Here is a 16,354-nt window from a genome sequence, read left to right as displayed (position 1 = left end):
CCTGCCATTGTCAAGGGTTTATTGCTATTTGGAAATACCAAAGTCGAGCATGAACTTGGACTGATGTCTAAATAATGCAGATAGCCGCCACTGGATAGCTAGCCAAGATAAGGCTAGCGTTAGCATAAATGCATGTGTGAAGTGCAGGTAAGCTTCAACTGCTCCATTCACAGACCGTGCTAACGAGATCAAGCAGTGCTAATGCGAACATCAAAATGAGAGGATGAGCCAAGCCCTTAAGATTTAAAAATGGCATCACAGAGTGAGACAAATATCAACCAGAGAATGGGACAAGTCTGCTTCATGGGAACCAGGTGGGATCAAGTTCATGAACCAAGAGTAAGCTATCTGCTTGTTCTACACATTCATTTGTTGGCTGCCTAAATATTACTATTATTTCACACTCCAGTAAATGGGAAAATACACTATAAACAAGTACAAACACACAGCACCGCTTTGTTTATGTGTGGGTGTCATTTGGTATGTGCATGAGTACATGAACCACTCCAGACAACAAAACCTAATAAAAGACTTGTGTTGGAGTTTTGGCCTCAATATATTTTGGAGGCTCATCCAGGGAAGAAGTAGGCCAGTATAATTTCTCCTTATTCCGTTGCATTAGGACAAAGCATACGTCCTAATGCATTTGCAATAGTTCAATAGGATTCAGTGTATGAAGATATTCTCTGTATTTTCAACTTGTTTCAAACATTGCCCAGCAACCAGCTCCATAAGCAACAACAAGCTTCATAAAATTATTTGGACTGCTTTGGCAGCAGAGTGTGTCAACGGTGCAGAGAGCAACATGTATCAGATAACACACAACATGAATATTTAAAAAGGCCACAAGATGCCCACATGCAGGCAGGCAACAGAGACATCCACAGGTAGGCTTGTCTAACTGTTGAGGTAGATTAGACAGACTCCCGTCTATCTGTCCTCCCAGAGTATGAGTTGTAACAAGTCATCGGGGAGTTGTTGGGTATACCAGTGTTCACACAACTGTATTGATAGACACCTGACAACCTCAACAACTACCAGTATATCTAGGCCTAGATTAAATACATTCGTTGGCAAAAGCCAATAGCACTACCAATTCCTGAAGATCAAACAGACTGGTTACAAGACACAGAAATGGTTCTAAGGTACTGAAAGGGTGAACATGGGGACAATGTTTAACAGAGACACAGAGCTCAGGCCCCTGGAGTTCAGTAGCCTGGAAACTAGCTAACAAGTGGGGGGAGGGAAGAATAACAACAGCAGCCTCCTGATCAGCTGAGCTGAAGGAAGGAACCAAGTCTCGCTTCTTAAATAGCAGGGCAGAATGTAGAGCAAACAGGGCTTAATAGCAAGATGGGTACAGTGATTGCATAGTATGTGACTACTTCATGCAGCCTTTCTATAAAAAAAAAGAGGCAGTTGGTATGAAGCCACAACACTCCAGGATAGCATCACCACCTGAAGCACAATCACTCATTCGACGTTGGGAACAACTTAATGAAGGGAATCTGCATCGAACTAACAGCTTTGAGTGGTTGAACACAACAGCAGTGGATCTGACATTGTCTGGGAACATTGAGGAAGCAGTCCAAATTCTTCCGCCTACAGCGATGACCCAGCCATGTGACAGGCCTATTCAATTCAGGGTACTGTATCCACACACACAGGAAACACTGGGTTGGATTCTTATAATGGCAGGGAACAGTCACACATACAGGCCACACCATGGCTAGGATGGGGACAATAGCGTCACTACTGCATAAAGGTGGCTACAGGCTGGTATGCTGAGACTCAAAGGCAAACATAACATCATGGCATGTCCCTGTAAACACAACTCAATTAAAGTTAATCAATAAAAATACAAATTAAATTAAACAATTGTATTGGCATTAGGCGGAGAATGCATGCAGGGGATTTCACAGGAAGCATAGGCCATCACCAGCATTTTCACTGGCGCTACCAGACGTACAACTAATCAGGAAGTACACCCCGTAAAAGAAAGATAGTTATGCAAATGTTACACCAACAACACAAATGCACTAGCCAGTACTCCTACTAGAGTTGCACCAAGCAGACAAATTTGAAACGTAAGGGGAAGGCACCAACGATTAAAGGAAATCAAAAATGGATAATTATTGATTCAGAGCTTTAACTCAAGTTCATGTTGTATTAAGAAATGGTTCATAAGCTGTATCACCATTGGATATCATAATAATAGCGATATCCTGTAACGCTATCCATGTTTTTGTGAAATATAGCAACATGAACCAGAGTGCTGGAATGAATGATTCCCAGAGCTGTTGTCTGCATTGAAGATAAATATGTCACCTTTGTATGAGTGTGAGAATCTTCATTTTTCTTTGGTGTATCATTATCAGTAGTCACTGTATGGCAATTTTCCCTTTTAGCACCGGCATTGTCGGAACGTGCATTGCCACTAGTCATTGGTACATCATCGTCATGCTCAGCATTCACACTGTTTTGCGTATTCTCATTATCGCTCTGAACATCATCATTTTGAGCACCATCGCTGTTCTCAGCATTATCGTTGTCATTTTGAACATCACTGTCGTTTTCAGCTCTGTCACCATGAGGCACTTCATCATTGTTTAGTACATATTCAGTACTAGCAAAGCTGTGAGCATCCTCCTCGCTCTCTCTTTGAAAGTCCTCAGTATTCTGAGCCTCCTTAGATGAATCCATTGGCAGGTCCTGGGCTGGGGACTCAGCCTCAACACTAACTTCGGACATTCCTGAAAACAAACAGATAGGAGGGCATGAATAGGTCCCTACCAGCTACCACATTTAATAACGAAGAGGGCATCGATCCAGGCAGCTACATTGGTGGTCAACACCTCAAGGCGCAAGATAGCAGTCCTTTCAAGTTATTGATTTGCTGGGGGGGACAGAATGTAGCCTAAACTCACGTGTAAACTCACGCCTGTTCGTCTGGTGATTCTGTTTTACTAAGACTTAACAAGGAGTAAAAAAGTGTCATGATACTACACAGGCTGAATATTGTTAAGAAGAAATACTAGGCCTATTTTAAATGCAACTCCATAGGGTGGGGTGGCATAAAGCACCTGAGCCACTATTCCAGAGACAAATGTCATTGCATACAATGGCAATTGACAAATTAGGTTGGACAGCTATGCTGCTGGATAGGCTAGTTCATCACCACAAAATCATTGTTTGTGCAAGGGTCTTGACCCATGTCTGCAGGGGCAATTCCAGACATAAGTGACATCAGTGGTTGCTTAGGGCCCCCAGCCGCCAGGGGGCCCCGATTGATTTTGTTAGTCATTCTCACTCAGATATCAAAACATGGCATAAGTCATTACAAAATGATTAGGTGACGGTGATGGTATGAGGGCCAGTTTGGGAATTTAGCCAGGACACCGGGGTTAACACCCCTACTCTTATGATATAAGTGCCGTGGGATCTTTAGTGACCACAGAGAGTCAGGACACCCGTTTAACATCCCATCCGAAAGACAGCACCCTACACAGGGCAATGTCCCCAATCACTGCCCTGGGGAATTGGGATATTTTTTTAAGACCAGAGGAAAGGGTGCCTCCAACACCACTTCCAGCAGCATCTGATCTCCCATCCAGGAACCAACCCTGCAGCAGTGGGATGCAGGGTGGAATGCATGTTTATCTCCAGGTAATACCACAAGAATGTGGCTCCAACTGCAAAACAGTCCTTCCTGTAGATGATCAGATATTAGACTGTCATGGAAAAAGGAATTAAAAAAAAAACAGATGTAAGGAGGCAAAAAAAAATACCATTTAGACCTCTGAACAGAGAACATTATACTCTTCCTCAAACATTTTACTCACTATAACATTAAAGTCATGTTTTACTTTAAAATGAGAGTGCTGATGCATCCTGTTCAGTGAAGGACACAATTGGCATGTCTTGAACCAAATACAAAAAAAACTAATGAGAGGATGAAGGAAACTGTTGCAAACAGAAAGAAAGCTGATAATGTTGACTGTGGTTGTTATTATCAACCAATTCAAGTGTGACAGAATTTAAGCATGCAAATAAGATTTAAAAGTTTAACACTTGATTCCATAACAGAGGGCGTTGGTGACCTAAATGTCTGACTTATATGGTAGAGAATAAGAAACTGGGGAAGTTCGTTTTGCATGGCCCGGTGCCCCGGGTGGTGGTATTATTTGGAATCGCCAAATGGAGTGTCTAAAAATATATATACAAACTGGGCCATGCAAACCGAACTCACCAACCGGACTAAATGTCATAATGGACACGTAAACGGTAGTGAGTTCACTAGTTTACCATCTTAAAAAAAGAGGACATTCTAATTTGTAGACATTTATAAAGTTCTCAATAATGTGGTTCTCCTCTCACTTATTGAATGAAAATATAACTATTGGCTAACTTCTAATTGTTTAACGAAACCCTGAAAAGTTGCATGGCTTAGCTGCTACCCCTAGCACTCCACTCTAACAAAGCAACACTAACTTTTGATTTAAAATAGTACCTAACCGCTACCTAGCTTAAGGTATGATATTTCTTAGTTAACTAGTTAGCTATAAACATTAACTTAAACAACATTGCAGCGTAGCTAGCTAGCAGGTACAGTAACAATTGCCTGCTAGCTGTAACGTTAATGTTAACTATGAATGACAATGTCGACAGTCAGACGAACGTAACATGTTGCTTAACGTTGACTGTGCCCCTTTCTGACTTTGTCCAGCTGAGTACAATCACCAAACGCGGAAACTAGCAGTGACACGAGAGCTAACTTTTTCTACATACAACATGAGATCGTGAGTCCCATAGGACGGCGTACAATCGGCCCAACGTCGTCCGGGTTAGGGGAGGGTTTGGCCGGGTAGGCCGTCATTGCAAATAATAATGTGCTCTTAAATGACTTTCCTAGTTAAATAAAGGTTACATAAGAACAAAAAAACAGCTAGCTAAATCACATGGCACCACAGATTCATGAGACACGGTCTAAGACCGTGACTGACGGGCTAGCTAACTAAACTTAGCTATTTAGCTAAAGTTAGCTAGCTTGACTGCTTGTTGTTGCTGAAACACTTAAATATGCAACTGATAATGGTCCCGAAAAAATTACCTGCAGCTTTTGTCCGGACCTTTATCTCTCTGTGTTTCTTGGTACAAAGGGTTCCACTACCGGGATTTGGGAAGAAAATACAGACAGTTTGCAACTCACAGCATAAAATGTAATTCAACGCCCATTGGGTCTCTGGTGTCCCTGGCCTGTGTGAAGCTACCCACAATAAGAACAACGGTGGAATTTGCGGTTCGCATTCAAAATAAAAGTTCCCCATTGAAACGGATCCAAACGGATACACATTGTGGAACATTACTAGATAATGCAGTAAAACGTTTGAAATGTTGTTATATAACTTAAAAATAAATACAATACATCATTCATTTGACAATAAACAGTAAAACAAACTATTAAAATAAAAAAAAATCAAGGGAACACTTAAACAACACAATGTAACTCCAAGTCAATCACACTTCTGAGAAATCAAATTGTCCACTTAGGAAGCAACACTGATTGACAATACATTTCACATGCTGTTGTGCAAATGGAATAGACAACAGGTGGAAATTATAGGCAATTAGCAAGACACCCCCAATAAAGTAGTGGTTCTGCAGGTGGGGACCACAGACCATTTCTCAGTTCCTATGCTTCCTGGCTGATGTTTTGGTCACTTTTGAATGCTGGCGGTGCTTTCCCTCTAGTGGTAGCATGAGACTGAGTCTACAACTCACACAAGTGGCTCAGGTAGTGCAGCTCATCCAGGATGGCACATCAATGCGAGCTGTGGCAAGAAGGTTGGCTAATTCCTTATTTACAGTACATACAGTTGAAGTCAGGAGTTTACATACGCTTAGGTTGGAGTCATTAAAACTCGTTTTTCAACCACTCCACAAATTTCTTGTTAACAAACTAGAGTTTTGGCAAGTTGGTTAGGACATCTACTTTGTGCATGACAAGTAATCTTTCCAACAATTGTTTACAGACAATTGTTTACAGATTATTTCACTTATAATTCACTATATCACAATTACAGTGGGTCAGAAGTTTGCATACACTAAGTTGACAGTGCCTTTAAACAGTTTGGAAAATTCCAGAAAATTATGTCATGGCTTTAGAATCTTCCGATGGACTAATTGACATAATTTGAGTCAATTGGAGGTGTACCTGTGAATGTATTTCAAGTCCTACCTTCAAACTCAGTGCCTCTTTGTTTGACATCATGGGAAAATCTAAAGAAATCAGCCAATAATTTTTTTTTGTAGACCCCCACAAGTCTGGTTCATCCTTGGGAGAAATTTCCAAACGCCTGAAGGTACGATGTTCATCTGTACAAACAATAGTACGTAAGTATAAACACCATGGGACCATGCAGCCATCATACCACTCAGGAAGGAGACGCATTCTGTCTCTTAGAGATGAACATACTTTGGTGCAAAAAGTGCAAATCAATCCCAGAAAAACAGCAAAGGACCTTGTGAAGATGCTGGAGGAAACAGGTACAAAGTATCTATATCCACAGTAAAACAAGTCCTATATCGACATAACCTGAAAGGCTGCTCAGCAAGCAAGAAGCCACTGCTCCACAACCGCCATAAAAAGCCAGACTACGGTTTGCAACTGCACATGGGGACAAAGATCGTACTTTTTGGCCATAATGACCATTGTTGTGTTTGGAGGAAAAAGGGGGAGGCGTGAAGCACGGCGGTGGCAGCATCATGTTGTGGGGGTGCTTTGCTGAAGGAGGGACTGGTGCACTTCACAAAATAGATGGCATCATGAGGACGGAAAATTAGGTGGATATATTGAAGCAGCATCAAGATATCAGTCAGTTAAAGCTTGGTTGCAAATGGATCTTCCAAATTCACAATGACCCCAAGCACACTTCCAAAGTTGTGGCAAAATGGCTTAAGGACAACAAAGTCAAGGTATTGGAGTGGCCATCACAAAGCCCTGACCTCAATCCTATAGACAATTTGTGGGCAGAACTGAAAAAGTGTGTGCGAGCAAGGAGGCCTACAAACCTGACTCAGTTACACTAGCTCTGTCAGGAGGAATGGGCCAAAATTCACCCAACTTATTGTGGGAAGCTCGTGGAAGGCTACCTGAAATGTTTGACCCAAGTTAAACAATTTAAAGGCAATGCTACCAAATACTAATTGAGTGTATGTAAACTTCTGACCCACTGGGAATGTGATGAAATAAATTAAATCTGAAAGAAATAATTCTCTCTACTATTATTCTGACATTTCACATTCTTAAAATAAAGTGGTGATCCTAACTGACGTAAGACAGGGAATTTGTACTAGGATTAAATGTCAGGAATTGTGAAAAACTGAGTTTACATGTATTTGGCTGAGGTGTATGTAAACTTCCGACTTCAACTGTAAGTATTCAAACCCTTTGCTACGAGACTCTAAATGGGGCTCAGGTGCATCCTGTTTCCATTCATCATCCTTGAGATGTTTCAACAACTTGGAGTCCACCTGTGGTACATTCAATTGATTGTACATGATTTGGAAAGGCACACACCTGTTTATATAAGGTCCACAGTTGACAGTGCATGTCAGAGCAAAAATAAGCCATGAGGTTGAAGGTATTGTCAGTAGAGCTCCGAGACAGGATTTTATCGAGACACAGATCTGGGGAACGGTACCAAAACATATCTACAGCATTGAAGGTCCCCAAAAACACAGTGGCCTCCATCATTCTTAAATGGAAGAAGTTTGGAACCACTGAGACTCTTCCTAGAACTGGCCACCCGGCCAAACTGAGAAATCGGGGGGAGAAGGGCATTGGTCAGAGAGGTGACCAAGAACCCGATGGTCACTGAAAGAGCTCCTGAGTTCCTCTTTAGAAATGGGACAACCTTCCAGAAGGACAACCATCTCTGCGGCATTCCATCAATCAGGCCTTTATTGGTAGAGTGGACAAATGGAAGCCACTCCTCAGTAAAAGGCACATGACAGCATTTGCCAAAAAGGCACCTAAAGACTCAGACCATGAGAAACAAGATTCCCTGGTCTAGAGATTGAGCTCTTTGGCCTGAATGCCAAGCATCACGTCTGGAGGAAACCAGGCACCGCTCATCACCTGGCCAATACTATCCCTACGCTGAAGCATGGTGGTGGCAGCATTATGCTGTGGCGATGATTTTCAGCATCAGGGACTGGAAGACTAATCAGGATCGATATGTGACATTTCATACATATATTTGCAAAAATGTCTAAACCTGTTTTTGGAATAAGTGAAGGGATCTGATTACTTTCCGAATGCGCTGGATATGTTCCCAATGTAATTATTTGAACAGTTTTAGTGAATTAATTATTGTATTTGTTACATTCCAACCTTGTTTGGCATTATCTAGTCCAAATATGGCATTATTCCACTCTTTGTATCCGTTTCAATGGGCAACTTTTACTGTGAAGTTGAACAGCAAATTCCACTATTGTGGCTCATTCTTGTTGTGGCTAGTTTCTAGTGATGGGAATTCCTGCTCTTTTCAGTGAACCTGCTCGTTCGGCTCAGCTCGACAAAAAGAGCCTGCTCTTTTGGTTCCTAAATGGCTCTTTAAAAAAATGTTTTGTATTTTTCAAGTCAAACAGTTTGCGATAGTTGGACTATGATTGGTGTTCGGCCTAGTATGGTTCTCAATCAGAGGCAATCAATTCTAATTAAAACATACTCTACCTTAACCACAATGTATTTAAAAATGCATTGGTTTGATATGAAAAATAATGCTATTAAACATTTATTTAAAGTATAACTTTTTAATGTATATAAACAAAGTGCATATAAATCTAGCCATTCAAATGAAATACAATCTGAACAGCATAATATAATAGTGCACCATATCAAAGAAAAATAAATAAATATTGCAGCATCCCACAAATTGAAATAAATGTAAAAAAGAAGGATGCCATTACACATGCACTGTAACGGATCTCGTCCTCCTCTTCTGAGCAGGAGTAGCGAGAAGGATCGGAGGACCAATGCGCAGCGTGGGATGTGTCCATAATGTTTAATTAAAGCACAACAGAACACTGGAACAACAAACGTGAATAAACTAAACAGTCCCATGTGGCAACAAGCACACCCACAACTCAAAAGTGAAACCAGGCTACCTAAGTTTGATTCTCAGTCAGGGACAACGATTGACAGCTGCCTCTGATTGAGAACCATACCCGGCCAAACAAAGAAATAGAAAACATAGAACACAAAACATAGAATGCCCACCCCAACTCACGCCCTGACCAAACCAAAATAGAGACATAAAAAGGATCTCTAAGGTCAGGGCGTGACATCCATTTAAACATTTTCATGGCTTTGGTAATGTTAGCTGCATTGTCGCTAACACAACAGACCACTTTTCCATCTACTTGCCATTCTCTGGCCAGTTCCTCTGCCAAGTTCTCTGAGGTGTGTCTGTCGCTGAACTCAAAGCAGTCCAGAAGACAGCTAGACATTGAAAAATCTTCAATGAAGTGACATGTAACCGACATGTAAGAAGTGGTTACCCCTGATGTTCAGCAGTCAGTGGTAAGGCAAACTGCTGTAGCTTTTTGGACTCTTTCCCGCACTGAAGCCTGTGTGCTCTCATACAGTTGTAGAATAAGTGATTTTGAAAGGGTTTTCCTGCTTGGAATAGTGTACATTGGATTTAGACTATTGCTATAATTTCTAAAACGTCTGTCCTCCACAATCGAAAATGGCTGGAATTTGGTGGCAATCATTTTAGCCAATGCAATATCAATTTGGCCTTGTTTTGCTACATAGACTTTGGCATAAACTGGTCCATAGAAGACTGCGTTGCTGTGGGTCGCAGAGTAGGCCTACTTAAACTGTGTGGTTACATCTCCACGCAGGCCCACTAGTTTCTCGAAGCTCAGCTACAGCTAGCTTCACAGTTGGGTGCACAGTTCGCATATGCCGGTGTAGGTTGTTTATAGAACCGGCTTTATATGAGATTTTGTTTTGGCAAATTCTACACTGTGCTCTAACATAGTTTTTTTTAATTGATCCATTATTTTACCAGGTAAGTTGACTGAGAACACGGTCTCATTTGCAGCAACGACCTGGGGAATAGTTACAGGGATGAATGAGCCAATTGTAAACTGGGGATTATTAGGTGACCGTGATGGTTTGAGGGCCAGATTGGTAGTTTAACCAGGACACCGGGGTTAACACCCCTACTCTTACAATAAGTGCCATGGGATCTTTAATGACCTCAGAGAGTCAGGAGACCCGTTTAATGTCCCATCTGAAAGACGGGACATTTTTTTTATACCAGAGGAAAGAGTGCCTCCTACTGGCCCTCCAACACCACTTCCAGCAGCATCTGGTCTCCCATCCAGGAACTGACCAAGACCAACCCTGCTTAGCTTCAGAAGCAAGCCAGCAGTGGTGTGCAGGGTGGTATTTATGTTAACATTATTAAAATGCATCCAAATGCTACTGTGCATCCGACACATTTTCCAGCTGTTGTTTTCACAACTGTCCTTCCTCTCTCTCCTCAGCTGCTAAGTGTGTGACTGTGAGTGAGTTGGCTCGGCCCTCCCTCACGCATCTTTGGTTCATTGGTTGACAATGCGTGTCTGATTGACAGGAACAGGTGAGGATGTTAAGTCTGAGCAGACAGTCAGAACAAATGTGTAGTGTGTGCGCTTGAGCATTTAGGCCTATATTATTTTATTTATTTTTTCGTTCTTTGTATTAGTTAATTAATTCAATTCATTTAAATCTTTTGATAATTCATATCTTAATTTTTGTATTTATTTTTATGAATAGATTCAGCTCTTCTTATGCGAACCGGCTCCCAACGTTCACCTACAATAGCCGGCTCTTAGAGCTCGTTCGCGAACGACCCATCACTACTAGTTTCACACAGGTGTCAACCCTGCTTCAGGGTTTCTACAGTAGCTTTTATATAGCCACAAAGTCAGATTCCACAGTCACAATATCACAATTGGCTACAAAAATGTGCTTTTGGTCTTAATTTAAGGTTAAGGCTTAAGGTTAGCAGTGTGGTTAAGGTTGTGGTTATTATTAGGGTTAAAATCACATTTTAAGAAGATGGGCAGGTTTTTTGACTTTGTGGCTAAAGAAAGCTAGTGGAAACCCTGTTTGAGCTCAAACCAGATCCAGAAAAGGACACTTTGTTACCACTGGATAGGGCCAACCAGGCAGGATATAACCCAAACCACTTCGCCAAAGCACAGCCAGCACACCACCAAAGGGATAACAACAGACTACTAACTTACCCCTAATTTACTACTTACTACCACTAACTTACTAACCAAACTTACTACCCTAGCTTCCTTTCCTTTCCTCCTTTACTAGCTAGAGAATGGGGCTAGGAGATACAGATCTTCATTTCCTTTCATACCTCCCTTTCCTCTCCTCCTACCCTCACCTCTTTTCTGCCTTTCCCAGCTCACTTCCCTAGCTTCCTTTCCTTCTTCCTTTCCTTTACACATTTTATTTCCTAGATTCCTTTCCTTGCTCCCTTTCCTTTCCTCCTTTCTTAGCTAATTTTCCTCCCTTTCCTCTCCACCTTCTCTATCTCTTAGCTCCCTTCCATAGGAAAAGTGAGAAAGGAAAGCAGCTAGGGAAGGAGGTGAGGAAAGGAAGTGAGGAAAGGAAGCCAATAATAGAAAGGGAGTTAGGAAAGGAAGCAAGGAAAGTGAGGTGAAAGCTAGGAAAGAAAAGGGGTTAGGGAAAGGGTGATAGGGATGGAAGAAAAGTAGGAAATGAAAGGAATAAGGGAAGGAAGTTAGGAAAAGGTAGCTAGGAAAGTTAAGAAGATAAGGAAAGGTAGATAGTGAAAGAGGATAAATTGAGGTAGGGAAGGAAAGGAAGCTAGAAAAGGAGGAAAATAAGCTAGAAAAGGAGGAAAAGAAAGGGAGAGAGGAAAGGAGAAAAATAATGTAGGAGAGAAAATGTATGTGGTAGGGATTAACCACAGCCAGTAGAGAGGAAAGGAAAGGAAGAAGAAAAGGAAGTTAGGAAAGGAGCAAAGAAAATGAAGCTAGTGTAGGAGGAAAGGAAAGAGAGCGAGGAAAGGAATATAGGAAATAAAGGAAGAGTTCACATGTATGTGGTAGGGATTAACCACAGCCAGTAGATGGCGATAGTATTGGTTTTAGTGACAGGCCAGTTTTATTCACAGGCTGCATCTGGAGGTTTTAGTGACAGACCAGTTTTATTCACAGGCTGCATCTGGATACTACATGCTCTACACTTGTGCAAGGCTCCTCCTACTGTTGGATTGCAGAACACACCCTGCTGATACAGTAAAATCATTTTGTTGCCAATATACAATTTTCTTAGCTAATTGATTATATTTTCCAAAGACCATATAGATAGGTTCAGGGGCCCTAAGTGAGATTTGTCTCTTATCCAGAGTAACTAGTTGAGAAAAAGTTCTCATTTACAACTGCGACCTGGCCAAGATAAAGCAAAGCAGTGTGACACAAACAACAACACAGAGTTACACATGGAATAAACAAACATACAGTCAATAATACAGGAGAAAAAGTCCATATACAGTGTGTGCAAATGAGGTAGGATACAGCCGATGATCAAATAGGATAAATGTACAGTCGTACAGTAGGATAAACGTATAGTCGAATAACACAATCTAAAAAGTCTATATACAGTGTATGCAAACGAGGTAAGATAAGGGAGGTAAGGCAATAAATAGGCCATAGTGGCGAAATAATTACAATTTAGCAATTAAATTCTGGAGTGCTAGAGGCGCAGAAGATTAATGGGCACCCCCATAGAGACTGCCAGAGGTCCGGACAACAGGCCCTCCGATTTGACACACTGAACTCTGTCTGAGAAGTAGTTGGTGAACCAGACAAAGCAGTCATTTGAGAAACCAAGGCTGTTGAGTCTGCCGATAAGAATGTGGTGATTAACAGAGTCAAAAGCCTTGGCCAGGTCGATGAATACAGCTGCACAGTATTGTCTCTTATCGATGGCGGTTATGATATCGTTTAGGACCTTGAGCGTGGCTGAGGTGCACGTCAACAGTGAAGAGGTGACTCCGTGATGCTGGCCTTCAAGGCAGAGTTCCTAATGTCCAGTGTCTGTATTCTTTTGCCCATCTTAATATTTTATTTTTATTGGCCAGTCTGAGATATGGATTTTTCTTTGCAACTCTGCCTAGAAGGCCAGCATCCCGGAGTCGCCTCTTCACTGTTGACGTTGAGACTGGTGTTTTGCGGGTAGTATTTAATAAAACTGCCAGTTGAGGACTTGTGAGGCGTTTGTTTGTTTCTCAAACTAGACACTCTAATGTACTTGTCCTCTTGCTCAGTTGTGCACCGGGGCTAGTTGAGGACTGCCAGTTAAGGACTAGGATGCACCTGCATGCTCAATTTCGAGTCTCATACATACTTATGTAAAAAAGGTATTTCTGTTTTTATTTAGTATAAATTATGGGGAATTGTGTGTAGTTTGCTGAGGATTTGTTTTATTTAATTAATTGTAGATTAAGGCTGTAACATGACAAAATGTGGAAAAGTAAAGGGGTCTGAATACTTTCCGAAGGCACTGCAATGGACGAGGAGATGAGAGGAGAGGAGAAAGGAGCATGAAGACCTAAGCACGAGGACCTAATAACCAATATTCTGGTGTTTGAGCAGAAAGTGAAATGGGAGCAGAACAAATCTTTAGAGCTGGACTGGACTCAGCACATAGCCAGGTTATCAGACCAGTGGGACCAGCAGGAGAGGCTCTGGAAGAGGGAGCAGGGAGAGATGGCGAGGAAGATCTGCTGCTCAGTGCTCACCACCAGAGATATCCAGGATACTCATGAGAAAGTTTAGAAAGAGAAAGCTGAGATGTGGGTAAGAGCTTCAGGATGCAGAAGATCTTAAACGCGCCTCCAAGCATACCAAGGCTGAGAATGCAAGGGCAGAGACGGAGAAAGCTACCCTCCAGGAAATTATTCACACAGAAGATGAACGAAGATCTAAAGGGTGAAGCCTAGTTAAGGAAATTAAGAATCTGTCATTACCTAGTACAGCTCACTCGATTGAAATGAACGGCGCCGGAGGAGATGGCTTCCGTTTTACGGACTCCTAACCAATTGTGCTATTGTGTTATTTTTCCCACATTATTTGTAACTTATTTTGTACATAATGTTTCTGCCACCGTCTTTTATGACCAAAAAGAGCTTCTGGATATCAGGACTGTGTTATGACTTCTATGAATGGTGAGTGGAGGAGTCAAGCACAGAGAGCAAGTAATTCCGTACGTGGGATCTTTTTTATTCCAAAGACAGCGGAGACACAGACATGCAAAACACAAGGGCGCATGAAACAACCCGTCCAAAATACACAGGACTAAAACTGTCCGGAAAAATAGAGATCACACCAGATCACACCAACACCAATAAACAGAGAACAAGCCCGCACAATACTCAGCGGGCCTGGTGCCCTTAAATAGCCTACAAACAAAACTAACTCAAAACAGCTGTAACCAATTAAGACCGAATTAACAGAAACAAAAGGAAAGGGAATCGATGGCAGCTATTAGGCCGGCGACGACAACCGCCGAGCACCGCCCGAACAGGAAGAGGCACCATCTTCGGCGGGATTCGTGACAGACCGCGATTACTCACCTCATACTGGATGAAGATTTTTTCTTTAAGGAGTCAGATGCCAAGGATTTACTTCAGACACCCGACAAGGCCCAAATCCCCGTCATTCGCATGAGAAAGAGACGGAGATATCTGGGACGTAGGTCGGGATGCCTTGTAAGGATCCAACGGCGAATGGGTAATCTGCCTCTACCATCAGTCCTATTAGCCAACGTACAATAATTGGATGACAAAATAGACAAGCTACGATCACGAATATCCTACCAATGGGATATTAAAAATGGTAATATCTTATGTTTCACCGAGTTGTGGTTGAACGACGACACGGATAACATGCAGCTGGCGGGTTTACGCTGGTGCACGAAATCTAATATTAAGGAAGTCTCAAGGTTTTGCTCGCCTGAGGTAAAGTATCTCATGATAAGCTGTAGACCACACTATTTATCAAGAGAGTTTTCATCTATATTTTTCGTATCTGTCTATTTACCACCACAAACTGATGCTGACACTACGACCACACTCAATGAACTGTATAAGGCCATACTCAAACAGAAAAACGCTCATCCAGTGGTGGCGCTCCTTGTGTCTGGGGACTTTACTGCAGGGAAACTTAAATCTGTTTTACCGTATTTCTACCAGCATGTTAAATGTGCAACCAGAAGAAAAAAAACTCTTGACCACCTTTACTCCACACACAGAGACGCAAAAAAAAGCGTAAAAAGCTCTACCTCGCCATCCATTTGGCAAATCTGACCATAATTATATCCTGATTCCCAAAAACTAAAGCAGGAAGCGTCAGTGACTCCGTCAATAAAGAAGTGTTCAGTTGACACAGATGCTAAGCAACAAGACTGTTTTGCGAGCATAGACTGGAATATGTTCCGGGATTCTTCCGATGGCATTGAAGAGTACACCACATCAGTCATGACGTCATCCCCACAGTGACTGTACACACATATCCCAACCAGAAGCCATTGATTACAGGCAACATCCGCACTGAGCTAAAGGGTAGAGCTGCCGCTTTCAAGGAGCTGCCGCTTTCACATAGGTAGAGCTGCCACTTTCACGTGAGAATGCTATTTGGCATGGGTCCTCAGATTCTCAAAAAGGTCTACAGCACCACTGGTTGCATCACTGCCTGGTATGGCAACTGCGCGGCCTCCGACCGCAAGTCCCTACAGAGGGTAGTGCGTATGGCCCAGTACATCACTGGGGCCAAGCTTCCTGCCATCCAGGACCTCTATACCAGGCGGTGTCAGAGGAAGGACCTAAAAATTGTCAAAGACTCCAGCCACCCTAATCATAGACTATTCTCTGCTACCGCACAGCAAGTGGTACCGGAGCTTCAAGTCTAGGTCCAAAAGGCTTCTTAACAGCTTCTACCCCCAAGCCATAAATCTCCTGAAATACTTGCCCACTCCCCCTTGAGGACACGTCAATGCACATACCAATAGCCTACAAATGGCCACTTGCATTGATGAACAGGAATGGTTATGAATGAGATCATGAATGGTCACTTCTGGGGTTCTTCACAATTTTGGGGATAGAGTCAGAAAACCAGTTTGTCATCATCCATCTCACCTATGACCTCACCAGCACTAATGAGAAAAACATCATTTCCCATGAATCCTCAAAGAGAGAAGGGGGACGTACTGTTGCAGCGCAAGCTGGAGCAGCCAATTCCTGTCCAGTGGCCA

The 16,354-nt window shown here is 42.3% G+C and overlaps 1 protein-coding gene across 3 annotated transcripts in view; it reads right to left on the bottom strand.

The window, feature by feature from the left end:
• LOC115137244 (arfaptin-1-like) overlaps positions 1-5,401 on the bottom strand; it is a 28,874-nt gene extending 23,473 nt beyond the window's left edge. Inside the window, exons 1-2 of one of the 3 annotated variants that reach the window (XM_029673441.2) lie at positions 5,111-5,401; positions 2,329-2,753 (exon numbers count right to left, since the gene is read on the bottom strand). In XM_029673441.2, the coding sequence (XP_029529301.2) occupies positions 2,329-2,753; positions 5,111-5,363 (678 nt within the window). In that variant the 5' untranslated portion in view covers positions 5,364-5,401. The remainder of the gene's footprint in view (positions 1-2,328; positions 2,754-5,110) is intronic. The other 2 variants (XM_029673442.2, XM_029673443.2) reach the window with 2 other exon arrangements.
• Positions 5,402-16,354: the final 10,953 nt, after the last annotated feature.

The sequence above is a fragment of the Oncorhynchus nerka genome, linkage group LG11 (genome assembly GCF_034236695.1).
Source record: "Oncorhynchus nerka isolate Pitt River linkage group LG11, Oner_Uvic_2.0, whole genome shotgun sequence".
NCBI lineage: Eukaryota > Metazoa > Chordata > Actinopteri > Salmoniformes > Salmonidae > Oncorhynchus > Oncorhynchus nerka.
The sequence above is the reverse complement of the archived record's forward strand: the minus strand, read 5'-3'. Positions and strand labels throughout refer to the sequence as shown.